At 45.3% G+C, this 25,206-nt stretch overlaps 1 protein-coding gene across 4 annotated transcripts in view; it reads right to left on the bottom strand.

Annotated features, from left to right (window-relative positions):
* The window catches only part of DUSP16 (dual specificity phosphatase 16), a 91,938-nt gene continuing 74,648 nt past the window's right edge, over positions 7,917 to 25,206 (bottom strand). For 2 of the 4 annotated variants that reach the window (XM_021092339.1, XM_021092341.1), the window contains 3 exons: positions 19,456 to 19,615; positions 13,843 to 13,966; positions 7,917 to 11,677 (listed from right to left, as the gene is read on the bottom strand). In XM_021092339.1, the coding sequence (XP_020947998.1) occupies positions 10,537 to 11,677; positions 13,843 to 13,966; positions 19,456 to 19,615 (1,425 nt within the window). In that variant the 3' untranslated portion in view covers positions 7,917 to 10,536. The remainder of the gene's footprint in view (positions 11,678 to 13,842; positions 13,967 to 19,455; positions 19,616 to 25,206) is intronic. The other 2 variants (XM_021092338.1, XM_021092340.1) reach the window with 1 other exon arrangement.

The following is a 25,206-nucleotide window of genomic DNA, read 5'->3' as shown; positions in this document are numbered from 1 at the left end:
AGACACTGGCATTGCTACGGTGTCAACTTAGTGTGTCCCTCCCATGTCATCATCAGAAACTGAAGACTCCCTTTCCACACCCTCGTTGGGTTCATCTCCCGCTGGTCACTGCTTTCCTTGATGCAGATACACTGTTGGTTTCCTCTTACTACATCCGCACTGGCGGGACTGTAGGTTTTGTAGGCAAGTTTTAGCCAGCACATGCTTTCTAGCTTGGTGCCGTCAGGCTCACCCAGCAGGCGTTCCCGGAGCCCACTTGATGGGCCAGACATTGTGCTGGGGATACAAAATAGGCTGTGTTGTCCTGGCCCTTCTTTCCTACAGAGAAAAAACTCCCAAGTGCTGCTCAGTTGCCATGGGGGTTTAGGAAATAAAGCAATTTGAGTAACCACAAAAGTACTTAGTGCACTACTTTGCACATCATAAATGGATGAAAAAAACTGCAGAAGCAAAGAAGTGGATCGTAGAACAGGTCTGGGCAGGCAAACTGAGACCAGGAGCCGCGGATCGAGGGAGGTCATTGGGGCCAGGATATCATGCTGGTCTCCATGGGCTCCCTGGATTCCTCCAAACCTCAGCAGTGTTTGTTATGTGTCCAGACAGCCTTCAGTAAATTTATAAGGTTAAAAATCGACCCCACTTAATTTACCATCTCTCCGGTAAACTTTATCTGATTCTAATCTCGGATTTTATTTGGACACTATCTTGTAAGGCTCTTAGAACCTGGAATAAAATGTAGGACATAAAACAGCTGGCTGATAGCAGAAATACAACCATTCTAAGTTAAATGGAATTTTTTTTTATTTTTTTTTTTTTTTTTGGACCAAATCTGGCATAAGAAGGTTCCCAGGCTAGGGGTCGAATCAGAGCTGTACCTGCCAGCCTATGCCACAGCCACAGCAATGCCAGATCCAAGCCACATCTGCAACCTACACTGCAGCTTGTGGCAACACCAGATCCTTAACCCACTGAGCGAGGCCAAGGATTGAACCCATGTCCTCACAGACACTATGTTGTCAGGTCCTTAACCCACTGCCACTGAGCCACAGCAGGAACTCCAAAAAAAATAATTTTTTAAACTTTAGACATGGAAAAAAATCAACAGCTTCATTGATTTTCTAAAAACCAAAAGCTATCAAGATTTTTCATTCCTTCTGAGGTGGAAAGACAAGTTTGAAACCAGAGCCAAGGGAAGAGGCCAGGGCAGCACCTGCCTTCTTCTTTGCTCCTTAGGAAGGTGGGTAAAGACATCCAGCCCGAAGAGATAAAGTGGTCTGAGGGAGCCAGGGAGGAACTGGAAGCAATGAGGTGGGCATGGGGAGCTCCACCTTTATTTAAAGTTTGGGTCATGCTGGTGAAATAATTTTGTCCTCCCCCCCCTTTTTTTTTGCCCGCCCCGAGGCATATGGAGTTCCTAGGCCAAGGATCAGATCCAAGCCGCAGTCTTGACCTAAGCCACAGCTGTGGCGATGCTGGATCCTTAACCCACTGTGCCAGGCTGGGGATGGAACCTGCATCCCAGCGCCCCCAAGATGCCACTGATCGCATTGCACCAAAGGGAGCGCCGAAGTTCATCTTTATAATGCCTTTGATGGTGAGGATATTGGTAGGGCTTTAAACTACTTTTCTAAACCATTTCTAGAGGAATTCATTAGAGAATACAAATCAAGAAAGATGGTCTGTAACTTTAGAAACCTGTTAAATAGCTACGGTTATTCTAAGAAATGTCATGGAGGGGAAGGCAGCAACATTTATTGAATCACGCTTTCCGCCTACCCCGCCATATGCAATGCTCCTTTGATGTATTCAATTTCCATGTAATTGAGGATCTGGTTCTGGACTATATTTGAACCATTGATCTTTCTCTCCATACTGTTTCATGCTGTTTTGGTTTTCCACACTCTTTTATTTTTATTTTTTTTTGTCTTTTTAGGGCCATACCCATGGCGTATGGAGTTTCCCAGGCTAGGAGTCAAGTTGGAGCTGTAGCCACTGGCCTACACCACAACCACAGCAATACCAGACCTGAGCCATGTCTGTGACCTACGCCACAGCTCCCGGCAACACCAGGTCCTTAACCCACTGAGTGGGGCCAGGAATCAAACCTGCATCCTCATGGATACTAGTCAGATTCATTTCCATTGAGCCACAATGGGAACTCCTCCACACTCTTTTAATATTATAATTTTTCAATACATTTTAATATCTGATATGGCCAGGAATTCCCTTGTGGCTCAATAGATTAAGGATCCGGTGTTGTCACTGCAGTAGCTTGGGTCGCTGCTATGGCACGGGTTTGATTCCTGGCATGGGAACTTCCATATGCTGCAGGTGTGGCAGGAAAAAAAAAAATCTGATATGGCTAGACTAAATCCCCACCTACTTCGATGACTGTTTTTCCTCCCTTCACTTTTTTTTAACTTCAAATGGCAGAAAGGTTGAAAAAATAATATAAGGCATGCTCATATTTCCTCACCCTAGACTGACAAAAAGTGGCTTTTTTAACCCCGCACCATCATTGTCTTTTTTGGAGTTCCTGGAGTACACAGAACCCGGCTCTGAATAGAGACATGCTTGTAACTTCCCAAGAAGGAAGGGCTGGTTGCCTCCAGAGCTGTAAAAACAGCTCAAGGATCAGGTTCCGTTACCCTCACTACACCTAATACAATTTACAAATAAACACAATTTACAAATGACAAAATGATATGCAGACTAAGCCTATAAGAACAGAGCTTTCTCATTGTGTTGCAGCAGCTGAAGGTCTATGCATGGCAGAAAGGCCAGGCCGGCCTGATAAACTTCCCTGCCAGCCTGCTCTCCATCCAACCCTTTTCCTTCTTATAAAGACATTAAACAGAACATGGTGTTAACCTACATTTGGACCCAAAGTTTGGAGCTACCTACTGGGTAGAAGCAGAGAGGTAAGAACAATAGGCAAAACTGATGTGTCCTGAAATAATTGTAGTTAATATTTATGGCGTGTGGTGGTTTTGCCATGTTGTCAACTTTGGCTAAGCAGAATTCCGTATTCCTTTTTGGTGAGTGTTGGCCACCAGAGAAATTTGCATGAGATTTGTTAGTGGAAGTAAAGCAATGGGCATATGCATTGAATGACAGTCACCAGCTATCAGGACAGTTCCTGTTGCATTTCATGCACATTTTCATGGATCTCTTGCATCTGTGGTACTGCGATGAATGTACAGGTATGTGTATCTTTTTTTGGTACGTTAATTAAATTTTTTCTTAATTTTATTACATTTATAGGTGTACAACAATCATCACAGCCATTTTATAGCATTTCCATCCCAAACTCTCAGTGCATCCCCCCACTCCTGAACCTGTCTCATTTGGAAACCGTAAGTTGTTCAAAGTCTGTGAGTCAGTATCTGTTCTGCAATGAAGTTCATTGTATCTTTTTTTTTTAGATCCCACATGTAAGTGATAGCATTTGATGTTGGTGTCTGTCTGACTGACTTCATTTAGCGTGATAATTTCTAGGTCCATCCATGTTGCTACAAATGCCGTTCTTTCCTTTTAATGGTTGAGAAATATTCCATTGTATATATGTACCACATCTTCTTGATCCACTCCTCTGTCGATGGGCATTTAGGTTGTTTCCATGTCTTGGCTACTGTATATAGTGCTGCAATGAACATTGGAGTACATGTGTCTTTTCGAGTCATGATTTTCTCTGGATAGATGCCCAGGAGTGGGATTGCTGGATCAAATGGGAGTTCTATGTTTAGTTTTCTGAGGAGTCTCCATACTGTTTTCCACAGTGGTTGCACCAATTTACACTCCCACTAACAGTGTAACAGGGTTCCTTTTTCTCCTCACCCTCTCCAGCACTCTTACTGCTTGTAGACTTTTGATGATGGCCATTCTAGCTGGTGTAAGGTGGTACCTTAGAGTGGTTTTTATTTGCATTTCTCTAATAATAAGTGATGTTGAACATCTTTTCATGTGTTTTTTGGCCATCCGTTTGTCTTCTTTGGAGAATTGTCTGTTAATATTTTACTTTTTCTGATGGATTCTGGGGAAGGACACTCTAGGATGTTTCGGGATGGGGAGGAGGCCTGGTGTTGTTCAAGTGCCCTGGTTGGAAATTTCCAGGCTGATCTTGGGTGAGACATTTACATTTCCTTGAGCCTCATTTTCCACTCCCCTAAAGCATGAGCTGGTCTGGGTGGCCTCTCAGGCCCTCCTGGCTCTTAGTTGCCAAGTCTGCAGTTCTGAGAGGTCACTTTCTAGCGACAGTAAGGAGCATCTTCCCCTGCTGTGCCTGAGCTGTGGCCCTGGGTCTTGATAGCAACGTTAAATTCCGAGTTACCAGGGGAGAGCTCCTGTCCTTCATTTTGTTAATTATGAATTAGGTGAACAGAGACCCCTTCTTGTAAAGACCTGTTACGCTGGTCAGTCTGCTCACCGACATTTATGAAACCCCATCAGATCGATCGCTATACTGCAGCCTCATGTCACTACTTGAAATGGAGGCTCAGCAGAAGGGGTGTATTATGTACATATAAACTTATAATAAATGAATTGCAGGTTAAGAGCAGGGATGGATCCCATGAACACCTCTGCAGTTACTTTATACATTTCACGTCTGTTTCCCTCAGTTTTATCATTCTTAGTAATTTATGTTCTCTGCCAGAGTGAGTATTTGATGAAATGTTTTTTTTTTATTTTTTTGTCTTTTTGCCATTTCTTGGGCTGCTCCCGCGGCATATGGAAGTTCCCAGGCTAGGGGTCCAATCAGAGGTATAGCCACTGGCCTACGCCAGAGCCACAGCAATGCAGGATCCGAGCCATGTCTGCAATCCACACCACAGCCGACGGCAATGCTGGATAGTCAACCCACTGAGCGAGGCCCAGGGATCGAACCCGCAACCTCATGGTTCCCAGTCGGATTCGTTAACCACGGCGCCACGATGGGAACTCCTGATGAAATGTGTTTTTGAGGACTCCACACCTTAAGATATAGGCGTGCACTCAAGAAATGGAAAAAAAAAAAAAAAAAAAAAAAGGTTGTTGTAGCTGAACAGTTAGCAAACCCGACCAGCATCCGCGAGGATGCGGGCTTGATCCCTGACCTCACTCAGTGGGTTAAGGATCTGGCATCACTGTGGCTCTGGCGTAGGCCTGCGGCTACAGCTCCGATTGGACGCCTAGCCTGGGAACCCCCAGATGCTGCAGGTGTGGCCCTAAAAGACAAAAAGATCAAAAAAAGGGTTTGGGGATTTGCTGATATGGCTCAGGGGGTCAAGGATCCGACACTGTCTCTGTGAGGATGCAGGTGTAAGCCCTGGCCTCAGTGAGTAGGTAATACCGCAAGCTGTGGCATAAGCTGCAGATGTGGTTCAGATCTGGCATGGCTGTGGCTGTGGCCGGCAGCTGCAGCTCTGATCCGACCCCTAGCCTGGGAACTACCATATGCTGCAGATGTGGCCATAAAAAGAAAAAAAATGAGGTTGGTCAGTAGGTTGGGTTTTGGTATTCTCTAGCCATCTCTCTGTATGAAAAAGGTACATTTTAAGTATTATAAAAATGCCGTCTCCAAGGCTACATAATCTCATGGCCCTGGGGAACTACATGCATCCCTGGCTCTTTTGGGTTTATTTGTAGAACTTATTTAGCGTTGGCATTTCTCCCAGCAAGTCCCAAGGAAAACCAGGAATCTGTGGTAATGAGAGCCCTGAGCAAGTGTGTGTTAAAATTCTTGAGTAATTGAACATGTTATCTTCCCTTCTTGTTTATACCTCCTCAGCTAAACCCAGATGTGTAGTCCTCAGTAGGAAGTGACTTAAAATGTTGATACTAAGAGTGGGGAGAAGGGAGTTTTTCTGCTTGTGGAATTTATAGGTGTAAACTTTTTCTCAATTGTGAGAGAAGTAATTTTGCTTTTCTTTTCTTACCCTTTCAACCCCTTTGTCAAGCACTTCCTAGTGCCCCGGCAATGTCACTGCTGTTCAAGGACTGATGGTAACACTGAGTTACACACACACACACACACACACACACACACACACACACACACACACACGGGCTCCCATCGTACCTTTCCGTTCGCACGTCCCAACCGCAGAGGGGAAGGGTGACCAGATAACTTACTCACATGCTTCACACCCAAACATTAAAACGTCTTTTTGGCAACCAAATGTAGTGTTGCTATTAGTGTAACCAGCATCCCGTGCGGTGGGCTGGGTGTACGTGTGTGTCCATTCATTACTCTTTGGAGTTTGCTCGGGGTCATCCGTGTCAACATAGGACAGGATGGAACATAGGATTCAATTTTCTTCACCAATCAAGAGACAGTCCTACTGCTACCTTGTATTATATAGTGAGGTGTGATTTATGCTAAAAGCTTTTGTGAACCAAGTGCTTTTGATTCCATCTTCAAGGCTGTCACACTTCCCCTGATGGGAAAACCCAGGCCACGGCTGAGCTAACCGTCCCCTATTTATCCTGTTTGCCTCCAACTACAGGGTCACATTCGGTATTTCCTATGGGAAAGCATTTCGGACTGACTCTAGTGTGTTAGCCAAAACCAAAGGAATGAAACTGGTGTTTACGTAAACCCAGTGTGACATCTGTACATAAACTGCAACAATAAGACTGACTGACGTGTAAACACCTTCCAACATGATGCTGTAATTCTCCAGTTGATCTTGCCACATTTTATAGATATAACCAAGTGTAATTTTGCTGTACAGGGATGAATGGTCCCCAGAGACTGCTAGAAATAGCTAGCTTCCCTCTTGCATTGACAGAGGCAGAAGGGGAAGTCAGAGAAGAGCACCTAGACCATGATTTTATTTCCCAGACCTACAACATTTCAGCCTACAACATTTTTTGGTCAGAAAACCAAAACCACCAGACGGGCAGGCGTATGTATAAGCTAAAATGACAGTGAGGGTTCCGAGGAAAACAAGCTCCCGTCCAAGTCCCAGCACACACGCCCCACCTCGGCCTCCACACCGTCCCTGTGTCCCCTTAGCCTGAGCCCTGGTCTGATGGTGTCAGATCCAAATGAGTCCTCTGGCACCCGCCTGCTGTGGCTGGTGGTCCCCAGGAGGCCCTCAGACCTATGTTTTCGTAACTGGCTTGACGGGCAGGCCTTCCAGTGTCTACAGCTTCCCATCCAGAAACTCTCACTGAGATTCCTGGTCGCTCCTGCCACCTTTCAGCTTGAGGCAAATTTATTTCACACGCCCTTTATTTCTCTATCCCATCCCACCTCCACATTTCTGGCAAGGTCCTAGCCAAGACACGTGTTTGGTCTTGACTCGCTCAGTCCAATCCTGCTTGCTTTTAAAGTTCTTTAAATCTAACTTCAACTCAGAAGCCTTTCACAACCAAATGGCGTCACCTTTGATTCGGTTTCTTGTCCCTATTCCATCTGCTTGTACAGAAGGTAAACTTTTTATTCCTTTACTGCATGATTCTTTATGAACAGCCTGATGAGGCTAAGTTTCTAGCCTCATATGTCATCATGGGCAGTGTCATTTATAAGCAGAGCAGTGTTAGGATGTACTTGGCAGGGATGGAGAGGAGATTTTGGAATGACTCTTCCTTCCTTGGTTTTTCCTACAAGAATTAATAACCACCCACACACTACAATATACTGTGGATATTTATGTGGTTTTTCTTCTTCCTACCTTGTACCTATTCTGCATTCAATCCATCAAGAGACCTTTATCTGAGGTTGCCTGAGGTGCTACGCAGCAGTGTACGTCTGGCATTCGAGCTAAGATGTGTGTTCCCTGCGAATGACGGTAACACAGCTGACAACCTCAGCGCTTCGCTTTGAGCTGGATCCTCAGTCGGGCAGACAGAACAGGCCCCACCACTGCCTCCTTTCCCGCTTGGACGTGCTGCTCCCACCAGGTTTACTGCTGCAGAGAGAGGGCCTTTTCATGTTTATGTATAAACAGGTACCAGTTTTGATTTTATTTCATCGTATTAACATTCATGACACATCAAAATGAGAAATGCACGATTTAACCATTCAGCAGCTTGCCTTGCTCCAAAAGAACACTCTATTCATAATAAACATTTACACATTGCCACCAAACTTTACAAATGTCCTAAACCATTTCCCAGCATTTCTCACAGAGAAGTCTAGTTCTGCTCTTTCCGATCACCATTCTGTATCATCTGGTATCATCCAGGGCTCCCCTCTCTGACCCCACCCTGCAGAGGGCCAGCCACCAACCCGCCAGTGCTGTCCCTGCTGCGCCGGGGCGGGCCTGAAGCTGCCCATTGGGCAGGGCCGTCTGGACTCCAAGGACTGCTCATTTGCTGTTAGCCATCAAAGACTAAAGGCTGTCATGACCCCATCAGTCACAGGAAGGAAGGGGACCATGGCCAAGAGAAATCCCAAATGTTGAAAGGCCGGTTTTCCCCCAAACATCTCTTTAAAACCAAGTCCCGCCACCGTCCTGAAACATCCACTGGAGCCACTGCTTTCATTGCTGAAAAATGTTCCACGGTTGTGACCAGACTCTGGAAGTACATTCGGTGCGTGTGTACAAAACACATCAAAAACTACTCTGTCAAACCTGGATAATGTCTGATGACATCCAAACTTAAACGCATTTAGAAAAACGAAATCACCGAACAGAACTTTTCCCACATGGTGGTGACGCACTCCCGCCACAGTTGACTCCCCCATTTCATACCCCGTCACTGCCCGTCATAAATTTATGAGTAACCAGTTATGTTCTATGAAGCTTGTAATCGTCACGATCAAGTCAGTTTTGAATCATGTCATTCTATGCTGGTTTTAGCTGTCACCATAGGAAACATGAAGTCACATCCTACTCAAAGGACTGTCCATTTCTCACACGTAGAAAAACCTGAGATATGAGTCAGCAACTAGCTACACTTACAGTAAAGAACAACGCTGACACCCACCCGCCACCCTAAAAAAAAAAAAGCTGCTGACGTGAATTAAGGCTTCAAAACAGGACCAGACTGTAGCTGACAAAACTCAAGCCAGTAAGTTTCAAAGCAGGTAAGTACGGCCACTTGTGTACTGGTTCTAACCACCTCCTATTTTCAGCTGCCAGGATTGATTCCATACAGTGATTGTAGGTCACAGACGGAGACCCCTTGGTCCCGCTCCATTTTGATATGTCCCTTCTACTAAAAAAAAAAAAAAAAAAAAAAAAAAGCTGAGGATAGTTTCTGAGAAGAGCTTGGCTGTGTATTTCCCCTGTGTGTGCCATGCAACAGAATCCACCGTCTTTTCCTCCCCTTCCTGGCTGGTTCCGACCAGGCCTTGCTTCCTCACCCAGGCCTCTCTCAGCCCTAATGGGGACTCTGGAAATCCAAGGAAATCAGAGAAAGACCACCCTCGTCGCGTGCTGACGGGAAAAGCCACTGAGAAAACAGCAGTTTCCTGCTTCTCCTCAGCAGTCTGACCGTCTCTAATCCTTGCACAGTTTTCTCCCTCTTGGTCATTTCCTATAAAATTCTACCTCATCGGTCCATTTTCACAAAACACATCTGTGCAGGGGAACCGAAACAGAAAACTCGTGTGTCTGGTGTGGCTGAGAACTTGAGGGTGCTGCTGCTCTGCTACCCCATAAATTCACATCTGGCTTGAAAGCTAGTTAATCCTTATTGAAAGGATTAACAATCCCAGCTCGAACAATTCTTTGATTTATAAAGAGGGAGGTAGACTTGTTTAGCCTCCCGACCTTAGCTTAGATCACGCCGCCAAGACTCCCGGCTGTCACCTTGAATCCTAGAGAGCATCCCTTTCTTCACAAAGAGAAGAAGGAAGGAAGAATGAGCGACCTCCATCCAGGCCTGGCTGGAAACGTGTGCCCAGACGGTCGGAACTGGTCTGAAAGGTGTGACTAGCTACTCACCATGCCTAGAAACCGGGCCGCTGGACCTGGTAGTGGTGAACGCCCCCACTTTCTGCCTGAGGTACTGGGTTTGCTCTAAAGTTAATCTTAGCAAGGCCCCTGACGGTCGGTCAGCAGAACGATGCTCGCATCGCTTAGCTATCTTAAGGTGAGCTTGGATTTGTGAATCAGCTTGGGAGATGCTCGCTGCTCTCGGCTTTACCATTAGGTTCTGGTCCTAGTAGGGTCTCCCCACCTGACCCACAGGCTGGCTCAGTCTCAGTGCTAAGGTGCACTGCAGAAGGGACTGGACAGGACTAGTGTCTGAGATCGCTCTGTAGCACGACAAGAAAACAATGGGGGCTTCTGTCCCCTCACACCCCAACACAACTCGATTCACTACGATCAGCAGGATGTGCAACCCGCTGCACAGAAGTGTGTCACCTGTCGGGGGAGAGCGAGCACCTGCCCTTCCGCTGGCGTTGAGAGGAATACCAGCTGCGCTCTCAAATGCAGATGTTGGAAAGGACAACGGTGCTGATCCATCTTTTGCTTTTACACCAGAGCTCCACTTTCCAAAAATATATATGTATGTACATATATATATTTCAGATTTACAGGGAATAAGTTTTGTGAACAAGGACAGAACGGTCCAGAGAAGTCGCAGGTGCCTTGCTTCTCAGGAGACCTCGATGATCTCCATGCTGCCCGAGAAGCTCGACTGGCTGCCCACCTTCCCCAGCTCCTCCCGGGACCGCTTGTCTGACAGGATGCTCTCTCCAAACTCCATCTGGCAGCTTCTGCGTTTGAACTGCTTTTCAAAGGGGCTCTCCTCGTGCCAGCTGCGCCGGGAGTCGGCCCTGTCGCCGGGCTTCTGCCGCCTGCGCACGGAGTGGCCTGGGTCACCGCCGGTGGGCAGCTGGCTGCAGCTGTAGGCGGGGTAGCCGGTGGGGCCCCCGTAGACGGCCGAGGTGGAGTAGAAGCGAGAGGGCTCCGCGGCGAAATACCAGCTGCTGCTCAAGGCAGGGGTGGAGGTCGGGGGGGCCAGGATGTCAGAGTGCCAGCCCTTGAGGCCCAGCCCGGCGGCCGATGAGGCGAGGTGCTGCTGGCTGGCCGAGAGGCCGAGGAGGAAGCCGGCGTGGCAGTTGTCCTCCACGCTCCCGCTGCGGTGCAGGGGCGAGAAGAGGGGCCGCACCGGGTGCAGCCGCTTGCTGGGACCGTCGACGGGCCTGGGGGGCTGCGGCTCCTGGGGGAGGCCGGCCTCCTCCTTGTCGGGGCTGGCCTCCGGCGTCTGTTCCGACACCTCCTGCACCGGGGAGAACTGGCACGGCTTGCCCGCCCCGTCCAGCGCAGAGGGCGGCTTGTAGTACTCCAGGACCTCCTCTGTCGAGGGGAAGCCGTGCAGGGATGCGGCCACGCCGGCTGAGTACGACAACGACTTGATGTCCAGGGAGAAGGAGCGCTTGAGCCGCCCGCTGTCCTCTGGCCGGTCCGCGGGCAGGTGGAGCCCGTTGAGCGCCTGGACCAGAGGACTGTCCTCGGACGGTGGGGGCTGGCTGAGGGTGGGGAGCCCAGGCCGAGGCCCGGTCGCCTCTGAGGTAGTGGGGTGGGTGCAGGGCGGCCCGGGGGTGGGCTCGCCTCTCTGCCCACCGTCCGGGGGCACGGGGCCGGGCTCGCTGGGCTTCTCCAGGTGCAGCAGCTTCAGTCTGCTCTTGGACCCCGACGTGCCCGGCTGGGTCTTAATCTTCTTCTCGTAGTCCAGGAGCTGGCCCAGAAAGTTGAAGTTCGGGGATATAGTCGGTCTTTTTTCTTTCACAAATCTGTGACGAGAGGGAAAAAACAAAGACTTGAATTTGACAGCCACCTTTTATCTTTAAGGATGTTACTAGAGTTTGGCGGCGGGGGGTGGGGTGGGGTGGGCAGTTCAAGAGCTGCCCTGGTCGCTGCTGTGGCGTGGGGTCGATCCCTGGAGGGGCAACTTCTGGATCCCATGGGTGCCCCCCCCAAAGTTATTAAGCTATATCAAGTGAATGGATGACGTGGGGATTATTAGATCCTCCCAAGACCTTTGGAAGATGACTGGTTTGAAAGTCCAGGGAAACCATCAAGTAGAAGAGAAGGGCCTCTGCATGGGGGGAGAGCTTTAGAGCGTGTCCCTGGAGATACCAGAAAGAGGGGAGCCAGGCCCCTGAAGTTCTAAGGTTAGCCCCACTATTTTCAAGGACCCAAACTTCCGATGCAACTGGTAAGAGATGATTCTTTCCTCCCTACCTGGGACATCCCCACCCCCACCAACACTCCCATCACAAGGACAGCTGAAGGAGTTCCCTGGTGGCTGAGTGGGTTGAGGAGCCTCCATTGTCACTGCTGTGGCTCAGGTCGCTGCCGTGGCATGGGTTCGATCCCTGGCCCAGGAATTTCTGCATACCATGGGCACAGTGAAACCAAAAAAAAAAAAAAAAAAAAAGTAGAGCTGAACAGCCATGCCCCACCTTCGACTTGCCAGTGTCAAAGTCCCGCATGTCACTTCAAGACAGTTCACATTTTAAGTTAATGACCCAAAGAGAGGGTATCAGGTGGCCAGAGCATCAAAGCACACCCTTCTGAGTTCTTTCTCTATGCATTCAATGTGACAGCCAGCTAGGTACAAAGTGGCCTCTGTCTGCTAAGCATTATGCTAATGAGGGAACTGTAGTGTTTTCTCATTCGACCTTCAAAACTACCCTCTCTGTCTGGTGGGTGTAACTATCCCCATCAGAGAGGTACCCAAATTCCTTAAGTGACTTGCCCAAATCACAGAGCTACTAAAGGATGGGGATGGGATTCAAAACCAGCTCTAATGCCTGGGTTCCTTTCTGTAACCACCACGTTACACAAGAGTCATCAAGGGATCAAAACGTAATAAACAACTTTTTATGCTTCATGGTGGCAACAAAGACCCTGAGAACCAGTAGATTAATTCTTTAGTGGCCCCTGACCCTCGTGGACACTCAGCAGATGTAGGTGTGAAAATATACTGAAAATTTGTATTTGAATAAGGAAGGAAAGAGAAAAATCAAAAATAAGCTTCCTGGAAATCAAAGTAACCTAAAGCAAATGAACAAAGCCAGAAATAACAGGCTCAACTATGACGAATGTAAATACGGGGCCCTCGTGATAAGACCTTGTAACAGGATTAAACGGGTGCCTTTGTGCTGGTCTACAGGGCAGGAGGACCTTGGGGATGGGAGCCGGGGTGGAGGAGGCGGAGTGATGCAGGCACGGAGGACCTCCTTCCTCGAGGGAGAAGCTGTTCAGGTAGCTCGTTTCTTTTGTCCAAATTTTCCAACTTGAGAAAAGTCCATTTGTTACAACAAGCCTCCGTGTGCCTCTATTATTGATGCTTTATCACAGGTGAACTAACCACCCCTATCCAAGGAGACACAGAGGGCTCGGATTCAATGAATCCCTGAGTAAACCCAGCGCCTGGTGCTGCTGTCACTGCCACCTTCTAGTGGGGCGACCCCAGGAAACAGACGCTGTGAAAACCTGGCATGCAGGAAATTCTCCTTCACAAATGGAGTTCGACGACGATTTGGGCTTTTTCCTCACAGTAAAAGAGACTCAAGGTTTAAAGCACAGTAGGAATTCTATCATGAGTATTCTGCAGCATTTTTTTCTCATAGGTAAAAGCAGAACAAATGGTATTTCCCCAACTAGGGAAAGATATAAACTCACCTAACAGGATGGAGAGCTCCAGATTTGTTCCTAAACTTAAAAAGCAGCTGAGGATGAATGTGATACATGTGGAGGGACAATTAGTGCTAAGTTACAAAAATGCATGTTTCTCCAATCTTGGAAACACCTTTTAAAAAATCCCCAGTACCTGTAAAGCCTGTAACTAAAATCATCACAGTCTGCTTTCACGTGGTGACCCAGCCTCACGTCTCCTGGTGTCTCAGGTCCAATGAGAAGCTGGTCGCGCAGGACGCGTGCCTGTCCTCACCTGTAAGCTTCATCCAAGGACATGTCCATCCTCTTCATGATGTAGGCGATGGCGATGGTGGCGGAGCGAGAGATCCCTGCCAAGCAGTGCACCAGCACGCACCCGTTGGAGGCTTTTGCTTTCTCTGTGTGAGTCCAATTCAGAAAGGATGGCTAAGCACAACTTTTCTCAGCAGTGAAATCTTGTTTCCATTTACTCACACAGTGTCTTTCAGCGGGCAACTCAAAGCCCGACTCTGTACGTGGTGTTCCTTTCAATACTCGTTTAAGGAGGGAGGGGGAGATGAGTTTCCCACCATTTCCACAGAGAACTATCAAAGTCCAAATGTAGGAATAAGAAGCCATTTGTCCCTAACTCAGGTTGCCTCTTGTTCAGTACTTCCACTGCATATGTTCTTCCATTATGTATTATTACTTTAATAACTCCCTGAGTATAAACTGTACATTGTGATAACATGATTCTACTTGTTTAATGTAGAAAACCTTAGAAATACAAAATATTGTAAAGAAAGTAACATCCCAAATCCTAAGACTCAGCTAATATTTTGTTTACCCAGATGTCTTTTTTTTTCTTTTTTCTCTTTTTAGGGCCACAATGTGGCATATGAAAGTTCCCAGGCTAGGGGTCAAATTGGAGCTGCAGCTGCCAGTCTACACCACAGCCACAGCAATAGGGATCCCAGCCACCTCTGTGATCTACACCACAGCTCATGGCAAGGTCGGATCCTTAACCCAGTGAGCAAGGCCAGGGATTGAACCCGCATCCTCATGGATACTAGTTGGGTCCTTAACCCATTGAGCCACAACAGGAACTCCTCCCATGTTGTCTTTCTCATTACGTAAGAGATATTAATTTTTTTTCCAGTTTTGAGATATCATTGACATATAACTTTGTATTTTAGGTGCATAAAAATGATTTGACATATATGAGATATTAAATTTCTTTCATTTAAACATGTGACACACATCACTATGTAAAAAGCGTGGGGGCGGGGAGGGAGAGAGACCTAAACACAGTGACACTACCTTACGACACAGCAAAAGCCAAGTCGAGCTACCTTTAAAATGCCAACTCACAAACCTACCTGTCTATCGTTTGCCTATTTTTCTTCGGGAGAACTTTCTGGATGTGAAACGTCAGTACTCTGACGGCCTCAATTCTGAAGAGTCACAGGTGTGCTCACCGGCCCTGCTTCCATGAGCTACATGCTTCCCTTCTTGTCTTGTTTTTGTGGACAGCTACCAAAAGTCTACCCTACTCAGCCTTATGTTAAAAGGTTTGCAATGAAGAGATATCCCGGGAGTCTGTTCTGGCAGCTGAATAATACAAGGTGACGCTGATGTCACCACCTCAGTCACACTTATTACAAATTTCTAACGTGTATGGCTTACTGTTTGTTTTGTACAGAAGACCACAGGGCTTTGAGGCACTATGTGAACAATCAAGCAGCCTCCCTTTGGACAGGGAAATCAAACACAATAAAACAATAGCAAACGAATACCAAACAACACTGAAACAAAGAAAGAAGGACACACTACACAACACGACAGCACATAAACATATGTAGATCAAGTCCATGCCTTCCTGGGCCCACATACCTCTCCTCTTCCTCTCACCTATCTGCACTTAGCACTTCAGCCTTGGCTGTGAACAAGCTCAAAGCTGAGGTTTTCATCAATCCCAATTGATAACTGTAATTCAGATTTTACGGTACCTTTCCAAGCCCCACATTACGTGGTTCCTGCCCTTTTATCCCGTTTTAACGGGTATGGGTGTGGATGTGTGTTACCTTTTGAGTCCAACCTCTTAGGGTCAGCTGCTTCAAATTCTTTTTTTTTTTTTTTTGTCTTTTTAGGGGATGCACCTGCGGCACATGGAGGTTCCCAGTCTAGGGGTTGAATCAAGGCCACAGCCGCTGGCCTACACCACAGCCACAGCAACGCCAGATCCGAGCCGAGTCTCTGACCTACACCATAGTTCAGGGCAATGCTATAGACACTTAACCCACTGACTGAGGCCAGGGATCGGAACCTGCGTCCTCATGGATACTAGTCAGATTCATTTCTGCTGAGCCACGACGGGAATGCCTACTTCAAATTCCTATTGGAAGTAGGCTGGGTTTAAATATTTTTCAATGTTGACAGTATTCTCTCATTATTTTTAATAATTATCTCAGAACTAGACTCTCGGGACCTAGAAGGATCTTGCTTCTAACATTCCTCCCAAGGGTTTAACCCTGGGCACACAGTCTGAACTCAGTAAATGCAGGCTGGCTGACCCATACATATTTTTTAAAGGTAGTCTTTATAAAAAAAAAAATCTGAAAAAGCCTGGAAGGAAATAGAGCAATGATGATAACAGATGTGTTAGGATGTTGAGGTTTTCTCTGTTTTTCATATTTTCTGTCTGATACTTAGACTGTTTTTACAATTACAACTGTCTTCATGATGTATTTCAAAAACCGAATTAAAAAGGGATTATACTGAAGTGGCGTTCGTTAGAACACATTTCTTGGCAGAAGCAAGTGCTAAGCTGAGTCTCTGAAGGCAGAGGAAGTAATATACCTGTAGGCTGGTGGAGAGAAGAGGGGAAACATTTGAGAAAGCCCCGCAGTGGGGCTGCACAACTGCTCAGAAAGCAGTTGGCCGTGGCTGGTGGGCGCTGGGCAGGAAGTGACCAGGAAGGAGGGTTCAGAGATGCTGAGCAGGTGCTGGAGAGTTTGAGAATGTCAGGCTAAGGACTCGAGGCAATTAAGGAGCCTCTGCAGGTTCCTAAACAGGGGACAACAGGAAGGCAATGATTGTCAGAGTTCCCTGGTGGTCTAGTGGTTAGGATTTGGTGTTCTTGCTGCTGTGGCCTGGGTTCAATCCCTGGTCTGGGAAGTGAGATCCCAAATCAAGCCTCTCCAAGCCATAGCCAAAAAAAAAAAAGACACTGATTGTGAAAACTGGAAATTTAAAAAGCAGTTCCTGTGGCTCAGCAGCAATGAACCCGACAAGAAGTCATGAGGACTCAGGTTCGATCCCTGGCCTCACTCAGTGGATTAATTATCTGGCGTTGCTGTGAGCTGCAGTGTAAGTCACAGACATGGCTTGGATCTGGTGTTGCTGTGGCTGGCATGTGACCCCTAGTCTGGGGACTTCCATATGCCTGCAAACCCACCCCCCAAAAAAGGCAGGCTGCCACTGCAACGATTCAGGGATTAAAAAAGATGTAGCTACTCTTTCCATTTTATGTATCTTTCAGTTTTTTTATATTTTACCAATTCTGGTTAAAGAGAGGATAACAAACAAAATGGGTAGGAAGGAGCCAGTGAGAGAGAGAGACATTACAAAGGCTAAAAAAAAAAGGAAGTAATAACTAAAGTGACAGAGTACAGCTCTAAGAAAAAGAAAAAAAAGAAAAAAAGGCTTCTTGGATAATTTTTAAAACAGCTACTATTTATTTGCATTTGCAAGAGTATTTTGCATACATCATCTATTTTAAGCCTGACACTATCCCTAGAAGGCAGATACATTATCTTCAGTCTCCAGATCAGGAAACTGAGGAAGAGACAAGTTTTAGGCAACTCACCCAGCATCACTTAACTGATAACCAAGGGAGGCACGACTCATACACAGTTTGGCTCCAAAGTACATCCTCTTAATTACCTCCCCATACTGCCTACAAAAGCCCTGAGGCTGACGTGGCTGAGGTGGGGCAGGAGGCCAGGCCAGCAGCCGGCTGGGCCGGGGCCCTCGTCAGTGACCCACAGCACAAACAGGCCAATGCGCTGACGCCTGCTGCCGACATCAGCTATAAGGAAAGGCAACAACTCCCTGAAAACCTGAGTCCTTCCAACAGATCCAGAAACTTACTGAAATGAAATACGAATAATAAAAAACGTGAACCTATTAAGTCCTGGTTTGAGGATATGTTTTCAAACGCTCTTCTCGGCCATGACTAACCATGGCTTAAAAGGACAGGCACCGTGAGTGAACACAGGCCGAATTCCCGTGGCTGCAGGTGTTGCCCTGAATTGTCTGGGTGGGGCAGGGACGGTGCGGCCCTGACAGTAAACAGGGCCGAGCAAGGGACCAACTGATAAGTAAAAATATCTTCAGCTATACAAACAAATTACGCTATATATTTGGGTGTGTGTTTCACCAACTCAGAACATGGGAGAATTCCTTCTGTATGAATTCAAAGTGGCCAATACCTCCCATGAAAGAAAAAAGAAAGCTGGGGGCAGAGTTATTCATACTCTCTTTCCTACCAACACTCCTAAAGCTTAGACATTGTCATGACTTAACAGGTTCTCTTCTAAACAGGTTCTGGAACTGCACTTTAAGCTGAAATTAGAGCCAGTGATCTCTCATTGATGTGACATGCAATGCGAACATTAACCATAACTGTCACCTTTCAAAGGGGCAAATACTGAATGATATACCAACTATTTCCTAGGAGGAGCGTTGTGGGAAGGATTAATTTGGGGAGTTTTGTTTGTGGTTATTTTAATGTGAATTATCTAAGCCATTTATCTTCAGATATTCCATAGAATGTGTCCTAATTAAAGAGAAAAAATCTTCACAACCTAGAATCTTGAAAAAAAAAGAGAACTGTTTCTGAATTACCCAAAGTTTCAAAAGCCCTGTCTAGAAAATTCCCCTGCCAGATGAAAGGATATAGTGAGGGTCTCCATTTACATAATTTCACTGTAAAAAGGAACTAGTTCTTTTCTTTAAACTGTCGATAACCAATTCAGAGTATTATGGATAAGGGTGCTCTAACCTGGGTGACTAGGGACAAAAACAACGAAAACTCCTCACATGCACATCAAGAGTCACACCTTCTTATGTTGCTCAAAGCACAACGCATGCATCTCCTCCATTCTGCCACCTTCCACTAAAAATATATTTCACATACGTGCCATCGACTTCCTTCCAGCAGAGCTGATCTTGAGATACCAAAATGTCACAACAGCACCCAGGGCTGGGAGTCGGGGAGGCTCCAGGGCTGACGGACCCAGCGAGCAGACCCAAGTCTGCTCCAGACCAGATCATGTCACGGCCAATGTCAAGGAAATGACCACACGAGTGTGTGTGTGTGGGGGGGAATTTCATTAGATCTACTACTGCTGGAAATCACTGGCAAGTGGACTGAGGCTTAGGAACCTTGTGACATAAAGACTTTAAAGGGATTTGTTTTCACAGGGATGTGACTTTTCTCTGGGGAAAGCATAGCAGCAAGGCAGAAGCAGTTTTAAGGAATGCCACGTTTTCCAAGTCTTTTACAGGATTTGAAAAAAATGGGTAAAAATTTAATCCCCCAAATTTAACTGATTCTCAAACACTTGTGCATATGTACTCACAGGCTTACCCTTGGTAGAATTAAAGTTTGCCAGAATGTCACAAGGCTCGCACCTTGGAGACAACATGGCACACACACGTCACCTTGGCCACTAAAGGAGATACGCAGCACCACGTGTTGTTTTCAGACTTCGCAGTCTGTGAAATAGGTTCCTTTTCTCTAATGGAAAAAAAAGGGGGGAGGGTGGTGGGGAGGAGAGGGAGGGGCACACCTATACATAAGACCGTAACGCCAAGAACGTGTAACAGTACTTGAGCTACTTACCAATGAAATCTACGGATTTGTCTAGCCACGGCAAAATTTTCTCACAAAAGTTATCATTCACAGGCACTCGCAGGAAATGAGACTCGGGGATGAAGTCAGGCTTGGGACAGGTATTGCTGGCATTTAACACATAACCAATCCCGTTCTGTTGCATCAGCTCCTAGGGAGGGAAAGAACAAATAAGTGATTAATAATATACCAGCATGACATTTTCAAAGAGAAAAGTTTAACATGACGATTTAAAACAACTAGTTTCCTTGAAGTAATCAGAGTTCATTCAATGGGTGAAATCCAAAAACCTAGCACAATGACATGTAAAGACCAGTTTAAAGCAGAACTTTTTTAAAACAGAAAACCTTTTTATTCAAGTCTAGTTGATTGACAAGTGTTGAGCCAATTTCTGCTGTACGCAAAGTGACCCAGTCATATATATATACACATTCCCTTTCTTATGTTATCTTCCATCATGCTGTCGCCCAAGAGGCGGATGTAGTTCCCTGTGCTGTACAGTAGAATCTCGTTGCTTATCCATTCTAAACGTAATAGTTTGCATCTACTAACCCCAAACTTCTAGTCCTTCCCACTCTCTCCCCCGGCAACCACAAATCTGTTCTCTATGTCTGTGAGTCTGTTTGTTTTGTGGATAGGTTCACTTGTGCCATATTTTAGATTCCACATGTAAATGATATCATATGGTATTTGTCTTTCTCACTTCACTTAGTATGATACTCTCTAGTTGCATCCATGGCATTATTTCATCCTTTTTTTTTCTTTTTTTTTTTTTGGTATTTTGCCTTTTCTAGGGCTGCTCCCATGGCATATGGAGGTTCCCAAGCTAGGGGTCTAATTGGAGCTGTAGCTGCCAGCCTTCTCCAGAACCACAGCAACTCAGGATCTGAGCAGCATCTGTGACCTACACCACAGCTCACGGCAACACTGGATCCTTAACCCACTGAGCAGGGCCAGGGATTGAACCTGCAACCTCATGGTTCCTAGCTGGATTCGTTAACCACTGAGTCACGACGGGAACTCCTTTTTTTCATTTTTTTAAGTTTTATTGAAGTATAGTTAATTAACAATGTGTGCCCTTTTCTCCTGTACAGCAAAGTGACCTCATTATACATACAAATACACATTCCCTGTCTTCTATTATCTTCCATCATGGTCTATCCCAAGAGACTGGATATAGTTCCTGTGCTTTTATGGCTGAGTAGTATTCCATTGTATGTATGTACCACATCTTCCAAACTCATTCATCTGTCAGTGGACATTTAGGTAGTAAAGCAGAAAATTTTTAAATTCAAGTATAGTTAATTTACAATACTGTTAGTTCAAGTGTTTTGGCTACTTAGGGTCTTTTGTGTTTCAAATTAAAAATTAAATTTGAAACAAATTTGTGTTTCAAATAAAAAATTTGAAACAAATTTGTATTTAAAATACAAATTTAAATAAGTTTGTTCTAGTTCTGTGAAAAATGCCACTGGTAATTTAATAGGTAAAATTAATTGGTAATGTTATGCCACTGGATCTGGAGACTGCCTTGGGTAGTGTGGTCATTTTAACCATATTTAATATTGACTCTTCCAGTCCAAGAAGATGGTATATCTTTCCACTGTTTGTGTCCTCTTCAATTTCTTTCCTTGGCATCTGATAGTTTTCAGAGTACAGGTCTTTTGCCTCCTAAGCACGTCTATGCCTGGGTATTTTATTCTTTTTTGATAAATGGTAAATGGGATTGTTTCCTTAGTTTCTATTTCTGATATCTCATTGTTAGTGCTAGATTTCTGTATGTTAATTTTGTGTACAGCAACTTGGCCAAATTCACTAATGAGCTGCAGTAGTTTTCTGGTAACATCTTCTCCATGTCATCTGCAAAGAGTGACAGGTTTACTTCTTTTCCAATTTGGATTCCTTTTTTTTTTTTTTTTTTTTCTTCTCTGATTGCTGTGGCAAGGACTTCCAAAACTATGCTGAATGAAAGTGATGAGATTGAGCACCCTTGTCTTATTCCTTATAGGAAATGCTTTCATCTTTTCACCACTGAGTATAATATTAGCTATGGGTTTATCATATACTGTCTTTACTATGTTGAGGTATGTTCCCTCTACATCCACTTTCTGAAGAGTTTTTATCATAAATAGATGTTTAACTTCATCAAAAACTTCTTCTGCATCTATTGAGATGTTCATATGGTTTTTATTCTTCAATTTGTTAATGTGCTGATTCATAATGACTTGAAGGTATTGAAAAATCCTTGCATTCCCTGGGATAAATCCCACTTTATCATGGTGTAGGATCCTTTTAATGTACTGTTGGAGTCGATGTGTTTTTTTTTTTTTTTTTTTTTTTTCTTTTTGGGCCATCCTATGGAGTTCCAGGACGCAACGTGAGCTGGAGCTGCAACCTATGCCACGGCTGTGGCCACCCACTGCACCAGGCCGGGGATCAAACCCACATCCTTACCACTGCAGAGACACTGTCAACCCCACTGCACCACAGTGGGAACTCCGATTAGTTAGTATTTTGTTGAGGATTTTTGCATCTATGTTCATCAGTGATCCTGGTCTATGATTTTCTTTTTTTTTTTGTGATACTTTTGTCTGGTGTTGATATCAAAGTGATGGGGGCCTCACACAATTACTTTGGAGGTCCTCCTTCCTCTGCAATATTGTGGAATAGTTTCAGAAGGATGGGAGTGTGTGCACACACAATGAGAACATTTTCTTCCCAAACTGAACATGCCAGCTGTTCTCTAAGATACAGTTCATCTTCTCACTCTAAATACTCTCTCTGAAAGTTGACTGTATTTCACACACACACACACACACATACACACACATCCACCTCTCTTCAATTTTCAACCCCTCTTTGCAGCTGCTTCCTAGATATCCCTAATTTGGATGTTCCTCGGGACCTTCAAACTCAACATGTCTGAAACAGCACATTCTCTATCTCCCTTCTCTGCTCCAAATTCGTGTTTCCTCTCTATAATCCAAAATTGGTTTCTGGTAATAATATCCACCTAGAAAGAAGACCTAGAAAATGGGATCATTTCACCCTGTTTCTCCTCCTCACGACCCCATCCAAATGTTGCCAAATCCTTCTGGTATCACCCCTCCTGTTCACCTTTTCTCTCTATTCCCAGAGGCTGCCCAGTGGTCGGCCCGCACGACGGCCACAAAAAAGCCAGCAGCGAGCTCTTGAAGTTTGCAGTGTTTTCCCCTCCAAACCTTATGGTGAACAAAAACTAGAGTAATCTTCCTTGTCATTAAACACGTGCTAACTGCTTCATCCATACACAGTTTCATCGAGTCTCACTGCTCCCTCCTGTCTCCTACAACCTCCAAATCCCCCATGCCAGGTACATGCCCCCTCCCTCAATGCTCTTCACACCATTTCTGGGCTCAAGGGGTCTGTTCCTCTTCCTGATGACTCTTTCACTTTTCTACCTTAAGTTAACCTTCCTATGAACCCCTCCTGCTGCAGCATAATTAACCATTCCATTCCCTGCCCTTCCAAAGGACTTTGGTCATGCTCCTAGCATACTGTGTTATCACTAGCAGTTAATTCTTGTTCCTCCTATTATTAAGTAGCGAAGCGGTGAGATCTCGGGCTGATTCGTGCTTGTTTTTCCACTTTCGACACCAGGTACATAGTTGGACTCCGTACGTGTTTGTTCAACTAACATCCCGTCTACCATTTTCCAGGCAAGCCTATACAACCCGTTTTCATTTAGTCATCCATTGCGGCCTCTCAGGAAATGTTCTAAGCCTGAAATCATTCTCATCTAAGCCACTCTGGTCGCTTCCTCCTTTTCTTGGAATGCTACCTCCCCTACAAATCTTTTCCAACTTCAACTATCTGAAAGACAGCTGGTCATTTTCTTCCTCTTTTAGCCTCCTGCCAACTCCCTAATCCCTTCGTTTACCACACTTGGCACAGTAGATACATTTTGTTTTACAAATGTAGACCTAGCAACTCCAGATCACGCATGCAGCCCTCTCAACTCCACATCATGTGTGCAGACCATGAGAGGGCAACGTCAAGAAAGAGCTTTTGGAACTAGGTGAGCGTCTTCGGATGAGCACCCTCCTCTTCTGATGGTCCCGTGGGCTCCTGTTAGGCTTGAAGATCTCGGCGGCGTTTACTCTGACAGCTTTGAAACTCTTATGAGCAAAGGTCACATTGTTTTTTATGCTGCAGTTGTCTTCCACTGTCTGGTCACCAGAGTGTCTCTCATACAAAAATAGCACCGTCACTGGTGGTTAAGTCTTTCAGGCCTTTCTCACCAATGCTCCTTTAAGAAAGAAACTTTATCTTTTCTTCTCCTTTCCATCAACGGTGCTACAAAGACTTATTCAATTAAAAGTAAAAGGAAGTAGCAACATCTCTTTCCATTCAGTTCAAAGATAGTAAGATGCAGAAGTTTCTGAGAAGAGACACTTCCAGTGTTATACACACCACGCAATCAAAAGACAACAGGCAAATCTAACAACAACATGTGTTACAAGCCAGTGGTGAGTGTCCAAAGAGATTTCCCCATAGAAATACTAGAACAATGGACATGTCTGACAAATAGCCTAGTAGCCTACATTTTGTAGAAATGACCACTTCACCTAAATTGAATGTAAAAAATTTGTTGGGTACCTTTGCTTATAGGCCTATTAACAACACACTCTGATGACACCAAGTACACATTAATAAAACCACATCTAACATTTACTGACTGCCTACTATGCACCTGGTTATGGTGCTAGGCATTTAAATGGACTATCTCATTTAATCCTCACAACCGCCCTTGGACATGGGTACTTTTAAAAATGAGACAACTGAGGCTAGGAGGGTTTATGTGATGTTTCCAAGTGACACAGCTAACAAGTGGTCCAGAGTCAAAATGCAAAGCCAAGTATCTTTGTCTCCAGAATCTGCCCTCTGAACTGCTCTATTGAAGTTCGTATTAAAGCAAATTTGATGGAGCAATAAAGTAACTGGCTTACATACACACTTTTTTTTTTTTTTTTTTTTTTTTTTTTTTTGCTTTTTAGGGCCATACCCATGGCATATGGAAGTTCCCAGGCTAGGGGTCGAATTGGAGCTACAGCCACCGGCCTACACCACAGCCAAAGCCACACGGGATCTGAACCGCATCTGCAACCTACACCACAGCTCATGACAATGCCAGACCCTTAACCCACTGAGTGAGGCCAGGGATTGACCCCGAGTCCTCATAAATACTAGTCAGATTCATTTCCACTGTGCCACTACAGGAACTCCTAGACACTTTTTAATCTAATGAAGTAACAGAATATGAAGTTTTAATTTCCTCTTTTTTCTTCCTTTCTAACTAACAAATGCGAAGGTAAAGAAGCTCCACTCTGGGTATGGACTTCTCTGAGGAGCACCTCAGAGCAACTCAGAAAAGTGGTAGTTATTATTACAACAGTGGAAAAAATAATATAAGAAGGAAATTGTTAAAAAAATTTTACATATATACATAAAACATTTTAACTTAAAACAAATGTACATTAATTCACTAATTTCTTTTCTTTTCTTTCTTTTTTTTTTTTTTTTTTTTTTTTTGCCTTTTAGGGCCATACCTGCAGCACATGGAAGTTCCCAGGCTAGGGGTCGAATCGGAGCTGCTGCCCACACGGTTCAAACCTCAGTTGTTCAAGGGTTGACTGTTTCACACCTGACCACAGAATTGAAGTTGGGCCAGGAAGGAAGGACAGATGTCATGGGGATGCAGGA

Source organism: Sus scrofa, chromosome 5 (assembly GCF_000003025.6).
Source record: "Sus scrofa isolate TJ Tabasco breed Duroc chromosome 5, Sscrofa11.1, whole genome shotgun sequence".
NCBI lineage: Eukaryota > Metazoa > Chordata > Mammalia > Artiodactyla > Suidae > Sus > Sus scrofa.
This window is presented reverse-complemented; position numbering and strand designations above follow the sequence as displayed.